At 49.9% G+C, this 18541-nt stretch overlaps 1 protein-coding gene across 1 annotated transcript in view; it reads left to right on the plus strand.

Annotated features, from left to right (window-relative positions):
- The window catches only part of CACNA1B (calcium voltage-gated channel subunit alpha1 B), a 278427-nt gene that overhangs the window by 221382 nt on the left and 38504 nt on the right, over window positions 1-18541 (plus strand). Inside the window, exons 25-33 of the mRNA XM_007947083.1 lie at window positions 1079-1185; window positions 2003-2014; window positions 4004-4100; window positions 5891-6051; window positions 9984-10121; window positions 11171-11372; window positions 11601-11765; window positions 12015-12125; window positions 12554-12637. Of these exons, the coding sequence (XP_007945274.1) occupies window positions 1079-1185; window positions 2003-2014; window positions 4004-4100; window positions 5891-6051; window positions 9984-10121; window positions 11171-11372; window positions 11601-11765; window positions 12015-12125; window positions 12554-12637 (1077 nt within the window). The remainder of the gene's footprint in view (window positions 1-1078; window positions 1186-2002; window positions 2015-4003; window positions 4101-5890; window positions 6052-9983; window positions 10122-11170; window positions 11373-11600; window positions 11766-12014; window positions 12126-12553; window positions 12638-18541) is intronic.

Genomic DNA, 18541 nt, shown 5'->3' on the forward strand with positions numbered 1-18541 from the left:
GAAGACCGAAGAAGAATTGATGCTTTTGAGCCGTGGTGTTGGCGAAGAAGGCTGAAAGTACCATGGGCTGCTAAAAGAACTATCCTGGAGGAAGTGAAGCCAGAATGCTCCTTGGAAGCGAGAATGGCCAGACTTCGTCTCACCTACTTTGGTCATGTTGTCATAAGGGACCATTCCCTAGAGAAGGATGTCATGCTTGTTAAGGTGGAGGGTTGACGAAGGAGGAGAAGGCCCTCAACGAGATGGATTGACACATTGGCAGCTGTGATGGGCTCAAAAATAGCAGGGATCGCGGAGCTGGTGCAGGACTGGGCAGTGTTTCGTTCTGCTGTGCATAGGGTCGCTATGAGTCGGAGACGACTCGATGGCACCTAACAACAACATTGTCTGATCATAGACCAAGAATCTGCCAACTCAACTAGACCATCACTGTCTGTCTGCAGTGTTGGCATGCAGTGTCCTCTCAGCAAGGTGTGTGTTTGCACAGATGTGTGTTTGCATATATACATTTTTGCATAGGCATGCCTTCAATAGGGCTGAACCTGCCAACACACATGCACACCAGGTCCTTGGTGCAGCTTTAAGGGGTGTGCTACACGTGTGCACAGGGCAGCTCTTTTTATGCACAGTCACCAAGTGTGTCTGAGCATATCCTCTGCTATTCATGTTCACAACCCCTTGTGGGTAGTCCCCCCTTCACAATGAGGCTGAGGCTTAGAATCAAAATCATGCAGGCAGACCCACAGACTGTGACCAGTGGCTCCTCCTGCTGCCCCTCACTGCCCCCTCAAGGTGTAGGCAGTCTAATGCACAAGGCCAGGTGCCTGAGGTCCAGTGAGGAGGAGTAGATGGTGACAGACCTCACAGTGTCCTTCAGGCTCCAGAGAGCCTCAGCAAGTCATGAACCACATGGGAATGTTTGTGTGGATGGCACTGAGGCCTTGAAGGGTATGACCCAGGCCACAACCATTTCCTCTGAGACAGTGTGACCAGGCTGCATCCCCTTACCCTGAGATGGTACCACCTGGGCCACATCCTCCCCTCCTATCCCACACTCTAAAACACGTTTCCCCCAAAGATGATCGACCTGGGACTGCTCCTCCACCCTGGAGCCTACTTTCGGGACCTGTGGAACATCTTGGACTTCATTGTGGTCAGTGGTGCCCTGGTGGCCTTTGCCTTCTCGTAAGTACCTGTCAGCTGTGGCCTCCTGTCAGGCTGAAGCTCCCAGAGCTGCATGGTGTGGGGTGAGGGAGGGAGGGAGAGCCCTGTTGGCCTCCGTGCCCAGATGGGGCTCACCATCTCCAGTGTGGGCTGCCCCACACTCCACCCCAGGGCTCTCTGAGCAGATTTTTCATCACCCCCCATCCACAGGCTGCCCTGTGCTCTCTCCAGGGTTCGTCAGAATCAGGAGCCTAGGGCAGCGGTTCAGGGCAGTCACTGGGCATGCCCCTCAAATAGGCCTTCCCACCTGCTTAGGGCTGGGCTGGGTGAGGAGGACCCTGTGGCCTGTCTCCCACGAGGCAGCCCATGGTCCTGGGAGAGGCTCACACCCCTCGAGCTTAGTGGTTTCTGCTCCTGGGGTCTTTTGGGGCCACTTCACCTGCTCTGGGTGAGTCCCAGCCCAGGCAACCTCCTGCCAATTATGCCCAAGTGGTCAGCCAGAATGCACGGGTGCCCCTCCTGTTGGGACTTGGGGCTGTTTTCTCTGTCCTCTACTGAGCCCAAACCCGGAGTTTCCCATAGAGATAGAGGGTCTCTCCATGAGGCAGGTGTCCAAGGACTTGGAGATACAGGACAGGGCTGGTGCACTGGGGCACTCCTGGGGAGCAGTAAATGAGTTGCAGAGATAAGGAAGACCCCATGGGTGACCTTGCTCCTCTGATGGGAGGTGAGGGCCAGAGCTGCGCCCCAGACGCAGGCCCTCTTGTGGCAGCACCTGTCCCCACCAGCATCACTGACTTTGTGTTCTCTTTGTCTTCTGTTGCTGGACTCTCGGTAGGAGCTTCATGGGGTAATGCCTTCCCCCTGCCCTCGTGCTGCCCCCATACCATAGTCATGCTGACGGCCCCTCTTGGTCTGCGTCACCACCACCCTCCCGCTCATCTGCATTGACTGCCTTCATGGGGCTGCATGCTGCCTGAGCCATGCCTCTACTAGAGGGCTGGGCTGCCTGGGCCATATTGGGGACAGGCTAGGGCCAGCCAGCCCTTGCGGCAAGTGACCCTGTGAGCAGGGCATCCCAAGCAAGTGCTGGAGGATGGAGAGGAGGTGTTGGTGGGAGCTGGCAGTCATGGCTGGCTGCCTGAGGTCAAATATCTGAGGAAGTTTCACTCGAGGCCTGCCTGCCTTTTCCCTGAGTGGTTGTCCTAATGGCCTCCTCTTATGATAGAGAAAGTGGTAACTTTGCCAGAAATCCCGGGAGGGGCTTAGGAATGTGGACAGCACAGCTGGGCAGGTGTCTGGAGGAGGGGAGGGGTAGAGCCAAGCTGAGCTCCTCAAAGCAAGAGAGAGGGAGCAGGCACTGGGCTGGCAGGAGGAAGTGCAGCCCCAGCCATGGAGGCACTAGGCCCTGGGGGCTGCTTCAGGGTGATCCCTGGGACACCACTTCCTGGGAGAAAACATGTCTACTCCCTCCTTTGTTCCTCAGGTTTTTGCCACCCTGCCCCAGGTCTGTTTGTCCTAATGTCTGTCTGTCCCCTGTCCTCCCGGGCTAGCCTAGCAGGAAGCTGGTTTCAGGGTGGGTGCTGGAAAGTGCTGGGATACTCTGGGCTGGGCAATTCCAGGACACTTGGTGTGATGCTGGAGTGCAGGTCTGGGGAGGAGAGACAAGGGCTGGGCTGCCACCAGCCAGCCTGGGCCTGCCCCTCAGTCTCCTGAGGAGGAAAACCACCTGGGTGGACACTGACACCCCCTTACAGGCCTTGGTCACTCAGGGTTGCAGGCGGTGTTGTGGGTGTGGCCTCTGAGGAGAGGGCCAGGACTGCCTTGGGTGAGTGTATCCCATGCCACTGAGCCCTCAGCCCCTGCTCTGTAGCATCTGGGCCAACATGGCCCTTAGCAGGAAGCCTAGGAAGGTCCTGAGTGCAGGCTGCCCATGGCCCTCAGGAGATCTTCCCCTCCACACCCCTGGCTTGGCCCTCAGGACGGGGTGTAGCCACCCTGGGCTGCCTTGGCTCCTTGTGCAAGGGGCACTGACTGCCCTGAGTGGCCATTGACTGTGGGCTTCTGAATGTGCTCCAGCCCCACCCCCAAACTTCCTCTGACTCCCTGTCTTACCGCCCACCACCACCCTGTTTGTTTTCCTGTCTGCTGCCTTTTGCATTATCTCCGTGTCTCTGTCTGTCACCCCCTTGTATCTTCTGGTTGTCTGCCCCGTCTCCAGTGTCACTTCTAAACTGATCCAACTTTGTCCCTTCCTCTCTTCCTTTTTCCCTCCCTGCAGCCCTCCTATTTTCTCTCCCTCTCACCCCTTCTGTCAGTTTTACTTTGGCCAGGGCAGCATTAGGGTCGCTGAGGGAGGATCAGTAGGGAGAACTGTAGGGGTGGAGGCCAGGCAAGTCCCCTTACTGCCCCAAGAGGCAGGAAAACCAGCCATTCAAGAAGGTTCAATGCTAAAGGACATGGCAGCACATTGCTCTCAGGTCTCCGATGCCACCCTGCCCCAGGTCTGCGTGTCCTCATGTCTCTCCCCTGTCTTCTTGGGGCTAGCCTCAGCAGGCAGCTGCAGGATGGTGGTTTGGGGTGTCAGGGGAATGCTGGTATGCTGGAAACCACTGGGGTGCTGTGCTCTGGGCTGGGCTCTTCCCACCTGGATACCAGGTGAATGTTGACCTTTGCTCTGGCACTCCTCTGCCTAGATGCTAGACACTGGATGGACTGGTGGGGGCATAGGCAGGGCTGCTCCTGGATCCTCAGCTCGGGTCCCGAGGCAGAATGCACGTGGGGCCATGTGCACCCTGAGGGTCCCCTGCCTGTCTGCATCTGTGGCTTCTCCTTCTAGAGGATCCAAAGGGAAAGACATCAACACCATCAAGTCCCTGAGAGTCCTGCGTGTCTTGCGGCCCCTCAAGACCATCAAACGGCTGCCTAAGCTCAAGGTTGGAGCCTGGAGAGTTGGAGCTGGTGGGGTGGGCTGGTGTGTGTGCACATTGTGTATGCGAAAGTGCACATGTGTGTGTCTGCACATGCCTGACTTCAGGCATGGGCATGTATGTGTGCCTTGTGCTATCATGTGTGAGCATTGTACATGTGTTCATAAGCATATTTGAGACTGCACATTTGTGCACATGTCCATGCTAACATGCATGTGTGTGCATGCCTGTATTTTAGTGTGCTCTCATGGGTACCTGTGTACATGCCTTGTGTTAGCATGTGTCCATGTCTGCACACATGCACATGAGTATAAATGCATATGTGTATGCATGCATATTCATGCACATACATGTAGTATATGCCTGTGCGCCAGTGTATCACCATGAATGTGAATGTCTCTGTGTGCAAGCATATGTGCATACATATGTGCACGTGTGTTTGTATGTATTCATGCATGCATGTGGCTGTGTGTTCATATGTGTGTCACATGCATATCTATTGGGTATATGCATGTGTCTGCATGTTTGTTATTGTATATGTGAGCATGTGCATGTTTGCGTATGTCTGAGTGTATGTGCTTATATGTGTATATCCATGTACATTTCATACATGTGTGTATGCCTGTACATGCATGCACACACTTGTGTTGCATGATGTGTGTATGACTGTGTAGTGTGTTATTGTGTGTTCACACAAGTATGTTTACATGCGTGTCCATGCCCTTACACACATGGGAATGTCATGTATGCATGCACATGTGCACCATATGCATTACACATGTGTATCCCTGTATGTGCATGCACATATGTGTGTGTCTGTGTGTGTTCTACATGCACACATGCATTTGCTCCTGTCCCACTCAGCTTCCCACATGAGGTGGGATAAGCAGAGGGACAGCTTCACATTGAGTCTTCTCAGATCACATACCTGTAGGGAAGGGATGGGCTTGTTCACAGCAGTCTCATGTAGGACTCCTGTTCTTTAACCCAGGACCACCAAATGAGCCAAGGTGTTCTCTCAACAGCTGCAGCATAAGTAGGAAAGGGTTCTCCCGGAGAGGCCGAGGATTACCGGGGGTATAGGGAGGGCAGGAAGGTTCTCTGGTGGCAGAGTTGGTAACACTAACCAAAAGGTCAGTGGTTCGAACCCACAAGCCACTCTCTGGGAGAAAGATGAGGCAGTTGGCTTCTGTAAGGATTGACAGACTTGGAAACCCTATGGGGCAGTTCTACTCGTCCTCGAGGGGTGCTATGAATAGTAATTGACTCGCTGGCAATGGCTTTGGTTTTGGAGAGAGGGCAGGTGCTCCTGGGGGCTGCCCTGAAGCATGAGCACATTTAAGATTCTGGATAAAGGCAAGCATGTGAATCCAAACACAATTGCTAAAATCTAATAGTTACTGAGTGAGCACTTGCCTAAGTAAACCGCTTATGTGGTTCCACTCATTTAATCTGCCAAAGCTTACTGCATCAGGCCCATCATTACTCACTGTGGAAACAAGCATGGAGGCATTAAGCAGAGTGGGAAGAGAGAGCAGTTTGCTTGGAGCTTGTGTGTGAACGACCAGGTTGGGAGGTGGCCAGGACTCCAAGGCATCTTTGCTTACCTGGTCTCACTTGGCCCCATAGTCCTGGGTTTTTCCTGAGGGTCTCTCCTCAGGCCTTGTCCACCTGCCGCTTCCCATCTCGTCCACCTGCTTCGGGCAGGTGGTGGATCCCTGCCCTGCCTGCAGGGCCTGGGTTGCTGGGTCCCCTCCGAGGCCTGAGGTCTGAGCATGCAGGTGCCCTCCCCCCAGGCCGTGTTCGACTGCGTGGTGAACTCACTGAAGAATGTGCTCAACATTCTGGTCGTCTATGTGCTGTTCATGCTCATCTTTGCTGTGGTCGCCGTGCAGCTCTTCAAGGGGAAGTTCTTCTACTGCACTGACGAGTCGAAGGAGCTGGAGCGGGACTGCAGGTAACTGAGCATTGCACCAGGGACACCAGCCTTCCTTGTTAGCAGGACTGGGCCCAGGGTACTGGTGGAGGGCTCCGAACCTTGGGCCCAAGTGTCAGAGGTGAGGGCAGCTATGACTGTTGATAGGAGGCCCAGACCTCCTACACCAGGACTGTTCTGGTTACCTAGTGCCACTCTGACAGGAATATACCACAAATGGAATGGTCTTCAGTTTATTCTCTTACAGTTTGAAGTCTTTAAGCCCAAGTTCAAAGTGCCAGGCTCTAGGGGCTATGTGAAAGCCCCTTGACCTTGGGCTTCAGCTTTGCCTCCTGCTCCCGGCCACTGAAGCTAGAGGCATCTCTTCACTCAGACAGCTGCTGGCTGCTGAGGCTGACAAGCCCAAGATCAACAAATAAAATGGCACAGTCCTGATATTACCAAACCACACAGCAGGACATTAATTTAAGTCCATTGTAAGTCCCAAGGTCGGCAGAGCATGTCAGGCTGCTGAACAACAACATGGCTACATGCAGGGTCCAGGCGTGCCATAAGCTAGAGATCAAGGCTTCCCCAAGGCTTCTGCTTATATACAGAAAGCAGACCACATCCCCTAAGGTAACTCAGCTGCTCACAGTAGATTCCACCATGGAGTTGATTACCAGTCTCATCGTGGGGAATGCTACATCCAGCTGCCCAGCCACTTAAGCAGGCCCAGCCAAGTTGACACACAAACTAAACTACCACAATTCCACCCTTGTCAACTTGGCATCTGTACAGATTTCTCTTACGGGGTGGCTCCAGTCCCGTAATTCCTCTAAGTAGTGACCTCACCCACTTGACCTGGGGGGCCCTGTTCCTTTCCCTCTTGGGCATGGCGGTCCCGCCCCCTCACTCTTGGGCAGCAGCTATGGCTCCTCCATCCCACTGGCTCACACAGTGGAGGCCTGGCTCTTTGAAACCTAGGGAGCTGTGGTGGTTCCAACGCCAAAGGCCATGGTCCTACCCTTTCAGGCTGAGGCAGCTCTGCTTCATTTCCTTGGTCTCTCCACTTCTGCCAATTAATGCCCGAGGGCAATCCACTCTGCTGGAAATCTTCCTGCCCTAAAAACACTCAGCTTTCTTACTCCGTGGGCCGGCCAACCTGTTACTCCATTTCATACCAGTCTTTTCTACCAATTAATGATCGAAAGCAACCCACTCTGCCAGTACGCCACCTAACCAAAGGCATCAAGCTTTTTCTTCCGTGGGCTGGTAAGGCTGTCAGCTGTCTCATGGCAGTTCTCTTGGCTCTGCTCCTGCCGTCTCTCATGCTGATCTCTTGATCTGCTCCTGCTGTCTGTTATGCCATATGCCAGGGTCTCTGTGCTGGGGTCTTGGGTCAAGGATGCACTCCACTCCTGTTTCCACATTTTAGGTATCTGTCAGAGCAGCACCCCACTCTTGGTACCAAATTCTGTTCTGGTTACCTAGTGCCACTCTGACAGAAATATACTACAAATGGGATGACCTTAACAAACAGGAGTTTATTCTCTTACAGTTTGGAGTCTTTAAGTCCAAGTTCAAAGTGCCAGGCTCTAGGGGCTGTGTGAAAGCCCTTCACCCTTGGGCTTCAGCTCTGTCTCTTGCTCCTGGTCCACTGAAGCTAGAGGCATCTCTTCACTCAGGCAGCTACTAGCTGCTGAGGCTAACAAGCCCAAGGTCAACAAATAAAATGGCACAGTCCCGATGTTGCCAAACCACACACAGGCCATTAATTTAAGTCCATTGTAAGTCCCAAGGTCAGCAGAGCATGGCAGACTGCTGAACAACTACATGCCTACATGCAGGGCCCAAGCATGCCATAAGTTAGAGACCATTCCCCAAGGCTTCTGCCTATGTATAGGAAGCAGACCACATTCCGTAAGGCAGCTACTCAGCTGCTCACAGTAGATTCCACCATGGAGTTGATTACCAGCCTCATCATGGGGAATACTACATCCAGCTGCCCAGCCACTCAACCAGGCCCAGCCAAGTTGACACACAAACTGAACTACCACAAGGCCCCACCCTCAGAGAAGTGCTGGGCCACACTGGGTAGTGTGGCAGCAATGCTGCCCTGCCAACAGCAGTGGCCCCCTTTTGTGCAGCATTCTCTCATGTGGATGGACCACAACTGACAAGGCCACTCTGCTGTCATGGCCTCTGTGGGTTCCTAGTTTGGGGCTCTCTTGAGAAGTGCTGATGGAACATTCTGGTGCATGATTTTTGGTGAGCACATGGGCACTCCCGTGGGTGGGGGCTGCTGGCTCATAGACTGTGCAGATGCCCAGCTTTAGTAGAGAGTGAGTGCCTGTATCCACTTACACTCTTGCCAGCATGTAGGAGCATTCCAGGCCCTCCAAAGGCTTGACAAGGTGAGGTGTTCCCTGTCTCTTGCTGTTTGGGCTTCCTGATGAGGCTGTAGTGGATGTCCTTGTGGTCTAATTTGTACTTGCTTACCAATAAGGCAACTTGTCAATGGTCAAGGGATCAGTAGGAGGTCCTTTGGGAGAAGTATCTGTTCCAACCTTTTACCCACTTTCCTGTTTGGGTTGCCTGCCTCTTTCTGTGGATCTATAGGAACACTTTGCCAGATCTAAGGATTACAGAAATCTCCCACTCTGTGGGGTGCTTTTCGCTCTTTTAAAGAACAAAGTACTTGACCTTAATATGGTCCACTTGGTGTTTTCTCTTTGCCGGTTAACTTCTCGTGCTGTTTAACGATCCAAGATTGGGTGATGTTCTGTTATGTTTTCCTTTAAAAGTTCAATTTCTGCCTTTTTCATATTTAGGGTTGATGTGTGTGTATGGTGTGAAGTATGGGGAAAGATCAGTTTTCTCCAGAGAGATTTCCAGTTGGGCCAGCATCTTTATTTGGAAAGATCATCCTTTCCCCCACACAGTGGAGTCCTTGGTTTGCTTAACAGCTTAATTGAGATGTAATTCATACACCATCCAACTCACCCATTTAAAACATGCAATTCAGTAGTTTTTTCATATCTTCATATTAGAACATTTTCATTCACTCAGAAAGGAGCCACGTATCCTTGTTACTAATGCTGCCATGAACATTTCTGTACAAGTCTTGTGTGGATGTATGCTTCCATTGGTTTTGGGCATATACTGAGGAGTGGAATTACTGGGTCATATGTCAACTCTGTGTTTAACCACTCGTGGAGCTGCCCATTTTTTTTCCAGCATGGCTGCACCACTTTACATTCCCACCATCAATGTATGAAGTTTCTGGTTTTTTTCTGCCTCTTTACCAACTTGTAGTTGTCTAGTGGGTATGAAGTTGTTATTTCACTGTGAGTTTGGTTTGCATTTCCCTGATAACTAATGATGTCAATCTTCTTCTCATATTCTTATTGTCCATATTATATCTTCCTTGGAGAAGTGTTTTTTTTTTCAGATTCTTTGCTCATTTTTTAATTTGGCTATTTGCCTTTTTTCATTAGTGATTGGAATAGTTCTCTATATACTCTAGAAACTAAACCCTTGTCAGACCTATGATTTACAAATATGTTCTCCCATTCTTTGAATTATCTTTTAATTTTCTTAATGGAGTTCTTTGAAGCACAAAAATCTTAAATTTCAATGAACTCAAATTTATGTATTCTTTTTCTGTTGTTGCTTGTGCTCTTGACATTGTGTCCACTGCCCTTATCTTTTAAGAGTTTTATCATTTTACCTGTTACATTTAGATCTTTGATCCATTTTGGGTTAATTTGTATATGTTGTGAGGTAGGGGTCCAGCTCCATTCTTCTGCATGTGTACCTCCAGTTATCCCAGAACCATTTGTTGAAAACACTGTTCTTTGTCCCACTGAATGGTTTTGGTACCTTTGGTGGAAAGCAGTTGACCTTAGCAGATGGGTTTATTTAGATCTTTTGTTTTCAACCTCTAACTTCCTCTGTGTTTCTATTACTAGGGGTCAGTATTTGGATTATGAAAAGGAGGAAGTGGAAGCACAACCACGGCAGTGGAAGAAATATGACTTTCATTACGACAATGTGCTCTGGGCTCTGTTGACACTGTTCACTGTGTCCACGGGAGAAGGGTGGCCCATGTGAGTAGCCATCTGGCTTATCTCAGCTGGTGGAGCCAAGGGGTGGCTAGAGCAAGGGCACAAACTCTGCACTGGTTTGTTTTTTCCATCACTCAGCAAATAATCTGTAGGCTCTGATATGTACCGGTCACAGAACCAAATGAGGCATGGTCCTTCCCTGTAAGAGTTGAAAGCCTGGGCAGAGATTACACCAAAGAAGACAACATAGTGGTCTCCAGAGCACCCTTCTAGTGGCTAGAGGCCAGAGGAAGGGTAGCTTCCATGTATCCCTGTGTTAGCATACCAACTTCCGTTAAGGGCAGCCTTGAGGGGTTGGTGGGTTCATTGTTCCACTGGAAGGAGACACTTGGGGCTTGGAGCTTCCACTTCAGAACATAAGAGTGATGACCTGGCAGGAGACCATATTTTAAAAGAAACTTCTGAGCCTAGGCTTTCTCTTGGCCCAAGCCTGTGGCTCTGGAGGCAGGTGAGCAGGTGACCTGGGTATGTGCCAGTGAGCCAGGCTGTTCAGGTGACCTGGTTGTGAGCAAGTGAACTGGGTGGGTGTAATAAGATGAGCTGACTGTGAGCAAGTGAACTGGGCTGAGCAAGTGAGCTGGCTATGAGTGGGTGAGCTGGGCTGAACCATGAGCTAGTTGTGAACAGATGAGCTAAATATGAGCAGGTAAGCTGTGTGTTACCAGGCAAGCTAGGCATGAGTGGGTGAGCTGTATGTGAGCCATGAGCTGGGTATGAGCAGGTGAGCTGGGCTGAACAGTTCAGGGCTCAGATGTTTAGCCTCTTCTCCTTCCTCTTCTGGAGGTGGGACCTCAGGATGCCAAGGCTATCCATAGGAGAAGCCTCATAGGGAATTTCTAGCCCAACTTCAGGAGAATCATTGCCTGTGGAGCAGGTCCAACAACATGGCCAAGCCTTAGCCCCATCCCTACCTCCCATCATCCCTGGCTCAGACACAGAAGCAGATCCTGAGCCCATTCCAGCAATGTCACCTTGAGTCCCAGGCTGTGTCCTCTGGGTGCCAAATGTTCAGCTGTCTGCTCCCTACCCAGGGTGCTGAAACACTCCGTGGACGCCACCTATGAGGAGCAGGGCCCAAGTCCTGGGTACCGCATGGAGCTGTCCATCTTCTATGTGGTCTACTTTGTGGTCTTTCCCTTCTTCTTCGTCAACATCTTTGTGGCCTTGATCATCATCACCTTCCAGGAGCAAGGGGACAAGGTGATGTCTGAGTGCAGCCTGGAGAAGAATGAGGTATGCACTCTCTGCTGCCTTGCATGGGCCTCTGTTGAGTGTTTCTTCTGCACGTGAGCCCCTCCTGTTGGGTCTGTTCTGGCCACCTGCCACTAGCATGGGACAGAGACCCTTTCTCCCCAGGGAGTAACCATGCCTGGCTGCCTGGGCTTGGGAGGTGAAATGTATAGTTCCTCCCCCAGAACCACTGTGAGCACTTGAGTTCACAGCACCTTTCCGTCTGTGCAGAGGGCCTGCATTGACTTCGCCATCAGCGCCAAGCCCCTGACGCGGTATATGCCTCAGAACAAGCAGTCATTCCAGTATAAGACGTGGACATTCGTGGTATCTCCACCCTTCGAGTACTTCATCATGGCCATGATTGCCCTCAACACTGCTGTGCTGATGATGAAGGTGTGGGCTGGCCGGCAGGCAGCAGGGTCCCCAGATGGGCTGTAGCTGGGCAGAATCAACTTCTAGAGGCCAGGCCACCTCTTTGATGTCCGTGGGTTGGGACTGAGAAGGTTCCAGGAGCGCAGAGGGGGAGACTGGGTGGGGATCTCTGGCCTGGGAGGCTTAGGGTTCTGTCTCCCTGACTGGTGGTCCCAGATGGGGTGTCCTGGGGCAGCTGAGCCCTCAGCCAACAGATTCCTTCCCTGGCAGTTTTATGCCGCACCTTACGAGTACGAGCTGATGCTGAAGTGCCTGAACATAGTGTTCACGTCCATGTTCTCTATGGAGTGCGTGCTGAAGATCATCGCCTTTGGGGTATTGGTATGTGGCTTTGCTATTTCTGTGCCATATGGAGGCTGTGTTCTGATTTCCCCTCTGCAGAGGGGTCCAGGGCATGCACAGCCTGGAACTGGGAATTCCCTAAGCCCCAGAGCACCATGACACTGCCGGGGACCCGGGGAAGGGGCCGCCCAAGCTCTGTGCCCCCAGCCCAGCTCCTGGATGGCCAGGAGGCCAGCCTTTCTTCTCTGGACCCTGTGCCCCTCAGTTCTGTGTCCACCCATATTCCATGAAGGCTTGCACCTTGCCAGGGGTCTCCTTCCTCTGGCCTGAGTTCTCCCATTTGGGAGACCCATCTGGCCTGCACTGAGGGTCTAAGTCTCACACCCCTTTCCTGATCAGGTGCCTCCACCACATCTCATGTGGTACACTTGCCTGAACCAACACTGACCACCCTGCTTTCTCTCTAGAACTATTTCAGAGATGCCTGGAACGTCTTTGACTTTGTCACTGTGTTGGGAAGTATTACTGATATTTTGGTAACAGAGATTGCGGTAAGTAGTATTTTCTGCCCCCCTGCAGTGCTCCGAAGTGGTTTCCCTTGGTGGTCTCAGGCCTGGCTGGAGTGAGGGTCCTGGGAGCCTCAGGCAGATGGGTCTCCTCCCCAGGCAGACTTTGGGGATTGGTGTTGTGTCACAACTGTTCTTTCTTGGATAAGAAAGTGGCTCCCAGGTGGTCTGCCAGGCTGGGGCTCAGTCAGGTGTGAATGTGTCCGAGATGTGTGTACAGTGACATAGAGAGCACATGTACTAACGCAAGTCAAATTCTGAAAATTATAACATTATAAATTAGCAGGCTTGTTTTATGTGTATAAACACAAGCCCAGCAGTGGAGATGCTCGTTCCTATCAAATGTTTGTGGATATTTTTGAGAAATGACCTAGTCCAGGGTATAAACTAGCCTCAACAAGGTTCATACCATTTGAGTCATAAAGACAATGTACTTGGAGGAAAACATTCTCAGTAGAAATCCACAGCAGAAGGTCAAAGTCTCTAAGTACAGAAGTGGACATGAGAGTTCTGGAAGAAATTGTTTACTAGGGAGTGTTCCCAGGAAAGCCACAGAGGGAGTGGGGACATGGGCTCAGGAAGAGGAAGACCAGCAATGTTAGTAGCACCAGCTGAATCCCCAGGGCCAATTCAGTCAGCTGTCCTCCTCTCTCCCATTCACTCTCTGTCCAGGGCTGTGCCTAGGGCACAGGAGGCACAGTGCCTAGTGGGCCAGTGGGTGCTGCTGTGCATGGGGATTGCATCAGACTAGCTGGGGTACAGGACCACCTGCTGCATGCCATCTGGATCCCACCTAGCTAACTCACACCTCCTTTCAAGGTTTCTCCAGAGTGGGGCTGATGAGTATCTTTCAGACCACCTGTGAGAGCAGGGCTGGCAGGAGCAGCCAGAGGTCCATGGCTGCACTGCTCTGAGGCTCATCTGAGGCTTGATATCTAGCACCCTGGGCCTGGCCAGCCCTTCTGCTGCTCTTGTTGCTTCCTGGTGGGTCCAAGCCCCTCCTTGCCTTGCCTCATTTGCAGTGGTTGCTTAACAGTCCAGTTAAGACTACTCGTGGGAAAAATAAGCCATGCCCCAGTGACTGCTTCCTGCCCTGTTATTTTGCAGCAGCTCTGCCTTCACAATAATCCTCTTCAGGATACCTGGCCAGTCTGGTGACTCTTTGCCTTGTCTGCTGGTCTTCTGGAGTTGTTGCTGTCGTTAGGTGTCATCAAGTCAGTTCCAACTCATAGTGACCCCATCTACAACAGAACAAAACACTGCCAGGTCCTGCCCCATCCTTACAATCATTCCTATGTGTGAGTCTATTGTTGTAGCCATCGTGTCAGTGTGTGACCAAGTGGCAGCCATGCTTTTGGGTTTCTTCTTGGAACATCCCCACCACTGGAACCAGGACCTCCAGATCTGCCAAACCCAAAATTGTAGGGCTGATGGACACAAGTCCCCACTGGTCTCGGATATGATGGTAAAGGGCCACCCTGACTTCTGCCCAGGTTTCTTGGATCCATGTCTTCTCTTACGGGGCATCCAGTACCACATGTTGGTCATTGGCTCATCTGGAAGGACAGTGCCTCAGCCCCACAAGGTATATCCCCAAGTTAGCACTTTACCTGCACCATTAAGAGGCCATGGTGTGGGCCACGGTGACACGAGGGTCCTGTGGTCTCCTTTGCTTGTTCCGAGTTGATACTATACAGAGCCTGGTTGGTGGATCTGTGGCACCAGTCCACATGTCCAATGCCCAGGCATTGCTTGGGGATGGCAAAGTCACACCTAGAATATGAACCACTGCCCTTTCCAGGGAAGGTTCCAATGTAACCAGTTTACTGCCAAGCAAGTGATAGCCTCAAGGCATCACCATCAAGATACAAATAGAGTCCTAGTGCTGACTGTCCGTCATAGTAGACTGGGTACCCAGTAGTGGCCTTGCTGAGAGGATGCCCAGCTTTGGGCCCAGGCACAGCCTCCACATCAGCCACCTGGTCACTCTAGTCATGGGTCACTGTGTGAACCCTGGGACAGTGAGCCAGCATACCTGCTGTCTGGTCCATCCTGTCCACTTGGTTTAGTGCATCCACTGTAATGGTGCCCTCCAATTGACAGTAATATGGTTTCTCCAGGAAGATTGGGCAATCTACTTATGCAGTGATACTGCCTTGGAAACCCAAGGAGGGGTTGCTGTGAGTTGGATCCGACTTGATGGCAGTGAGTTTGTTTGTTTTTTCTTTTCTTTTCCTTTTTTTTTTTTTTTTAGGAGTCTTTTAAGGAGCTCCGGTGGTGCAGTGCCTAAGGCATTTGACTGCTAAGCAGAAGGTTGGCAGTTCAAACCTACCAGCTACTCTGCAGAAGGAAGATGGGGCAATCCACTTCTGTAAAGATTTACTGCCTTGGAAACCCAATGGGGTGTTGCTATGAATTGGAATTGATTCGAAGGCAGTAGGTTTGGCTTTTTGGTTAGGAGCCTTTTAAGTAGTTCTGGTGGCACAGTGGTCAGAGCATTTGGCTGCTAACCAAAAGGTGGGGGTTTCTAACGCACCAGCCATTCCATGGGACAAAGATGAGGCAGTCTGCTTCTGTAAAGATTGACAGCCTTGGAGAGCCTATGGGGGCAGTTCTTTGTTGTCCTATAGGGTCACTTACAGTCAGAATCAACTCAACAACAGCGGCTTTTAGGAGTCCTTTGTATCCTTATCAAGGCAACTCCTTTCTGTACAAAGTAGCTACTTGGTGTAACTCTCTGTCTTTCTGGTCCATGTCTGTGTATGCTTTGCAAAGCCTGCACCAGATTATTGAGCCAGCTCTCCTGCCCCAGATCTGAGCTTTTTCAGCATATTGTACCAGCTCATCCTTCATGGATCTGAGCTTCCAGTTGCACACCAGGGTTGGTCCCTCTTATTGGTGATTGCTCTCTGCAGATAGCATGGCCTTGCACTAGAGGTGTCTGCGCTGTGACTGTCCTGTAGGGGCTTTCCAGGGATGCTACACTGTATCTTTTTCTGTCACAAATAGTTCTAGCACCACGGGCTTTTTGGTCATGTGGCCCAAGAGGCAGGGCCACTAACTGCATCCTGGATCTTCTAGACAGCCCTCTCCTGCTGAAGCCTCTCAAACCAGGCAGATTCCTGGGTCACCTAATAACGGGCCACAGTAGTGTTTCCCAAGTGGTTGGTGCTGCTTCCCAGACTCAGAGATGCCTGCCAACAGTAGAAGTAGGAGGTGCCATGGCTTGTCTTTTTACTGTGAGGTACATGTCTTAGCACCTGAAACTTCACCAATTTGGCAGGCCTGTGGATCCTTATAGAATTTATCTCCTGTGCCCTGGAGTGCATGTGCCCCATTAGGGCATCAGTCTGATTACTTACTGTCCTCAACATGGTGAAGCCCAGATAGACAGGCAGATAGTGAAATGATGATGGGGATGGGGAAGTGCTAGCAAGGCATCTATACTTTTGAGGAGAAAAGCTGCTCAATAAGTCATGGGTCAGAAATGAATTGATGATGGAAACCAGAAAATACAATTGAGAGATAATGAAAAGGTGTCTCAATACTGATAAACTGTCACTACTGGTAGCATAGTGCCTAAGGCACTTGACTGCTAACCAGAAGGCTGATGGTTCAAACCCACCAGCCACTCCTCAGAAGGACGATTAGGCAATCTATTTCCATAATGATACCGTCTCGGAAACCCAAGGAGGGGTCGCTATAAGTCAGGTCCCACTCCACGGCACATAACAACAACAACAACAACACAGAGGCATTTAGAAAGAAATGTAATGCCCTTCAATGCTTATAGGAGAAAAAAAAAAAAAAAGTGCAGAAATCAGTGAGTTAAGCATCTAACTTAAGAAATTAGAAAGTTAGAAAGAAACTCCCTTTGGAAAGAAGAAGGAAATACAGGAACAGAAATTAAGGAAGTAGAAAACAAAGATAAAGAAAATTAACAAAGGCTGAACTTAGTTCTTTAAAGATCTAAGCATTAACACACCTTTGGCAAGATTAAGAAGAAAGAAGAGAAGTTAAAATAAGCAATAGACAACTGAAGAAAGGAGTCATAACTCAAGACACCGGAGAGATTGAAAAACAACAGAGTATTATGAAAATAGGTAAATGGATCAATAACCAGAAAAATATCAATAACCAAAGTTGACAAAAGATTAGAAAGAAAACCAGAATAATTCTTTCCAAAACTATCAAGAAAATTCTATCAGTAGTTAAACCCACTTCTCACAAAGAAAATGCCAGATTCTAGTGGTTTTACAGGTTAGATTTTCTACCTAAAATACCAGGGCAGAGAATCCCCCATCTGAAGAAATTCTTCCAGGGACTAGAAAAAGAGTGAACAGTCTAACTTTATAAGGTGAGTATAATCTTGAGACCACAGTTAGCAAAAGGATATTGTAAGAAAGGGGAGTCATAGGCCACTGTCATTCTGAAAGTAGATGTGAAGCCCTAAACTGCATGGAAGCAGGGCCAACAGTGGTAAAAGGTCATCTCGCTGAGTTTGTGTGGCTCCAACACCAGAAAATCTATGAGTATAATTTCCACCCACACATTGAAGGAGACCCTTAATATGATCATGGCAATGAATGCACAGAAGACAGTCACTAATTTCACAGTGTATTCAGGATTTAAAAAACAACAACTATTAGCAGTCTAGGAGCTGTTAACTTCTTAACAGTATCTATTACAGTATCCATGCAAACATCATCTATAATGATGTTGAAAAGAATCCCCTTTGAACAAGAAAAAGACAATTGATGCCTGTTATCACTGCTTTTCCATGTTGAACCTGAGCTCCTGGGCAGCACAGTATGTCAAATACCAGCTCCCTGGGGGCAGGGGTTTCTGTTCTTGGCCCCATTCCTGACACTTAGAAGAGGGCCTGATACTTTGTAGGCACTTGGTAAATACTTGTTGAATGAATAAGATAAGAGAAGGAGGTAAAGTAGTAAGGATTAGAAAAGGAATAAGGAAACTGTATAGTTATGGGCTGATAACATTGTTATGTATGGATGAAACTAGGATAATCTAAAACTCAGAATGTTTAGCAAGATTGCCGAATAAAGGATTACTCACATGAAGTCAGCTGCATTTCTTTACAACAGCAGCATTCCTGACAGTAAATCTAAAAGGTGTGTAAGATCTTTACAAAGCTTTATGGAATGACATTAAAGAAGCATCCATGTGTCTCACACAGATCAGCATGGACACACTTACACAGATGCTCACAACAACATGGCTCATGACAATGAAAACAGAAGGAGCTGTGGTTGCGTAGTGCCTAAGGCACTTGACAGCTAACCAGAAGGCTGGCGGTTCAAACCCACCGGCCACTTCTTGGAAGGAAGGTTGGGCAATCTACTTCCATAGTGATACCACCTTGGAAACCCAAGGAGGGGTTGCTATGAGTCGGGGCTGACTCGACAGCACATGACAAAAGAACAACAACAGAGTAGCTGTGGCTTATCAGCACCACACAGTGCCACGGAAAAGTGAGAAACACACATGACATCTGCCTAATGTATGTGCTTCTCAAAATACGGTGTGGTCCCATCCCGTGATAGGGGTTGCAAACAGGCAGCAACAGAATTCATGTGGGGCAGGATGATAACGTAAAGCAATTACTTGTGAATATTAAGGAGAGTTCCTCCATTTAGGAAGGAAAGTCAGGGTCAGGAAGGGAGACAGTCAGAAAAGCCTTCAAAATGACTGGCAATGCTCTGTTTTTAAGGGGCTTGATGAGTATATTATTTTTCTTTAAAAGGTGTGTGTGTTTGTATGATATTTATGTTATATGATATATTTTGTGGTTTTAAAAGTTCATGACCTGAGTAAGCCAGGCGAAAAGGCTGAATGGGACCTGCCATTTCAGCAGAGCAGACATGGCTG

This window comes from Orycteropus afer, unplaced genomic scaffold (genome assembly GCF_000298275.1).
Source record: "Orycteropus afer afer isolate SDZICR_OR568_19922 unplaced genomic scaffold, OryAfe1.0 scaffold00174, whole genome shotgun sequence".
Lineage (NCBI taxonomy): Eukaryota > Metazoa > Chordata > Mammalia > Tubulidentata > Orycteropodidae > Orycteropus > Orycteropus afer.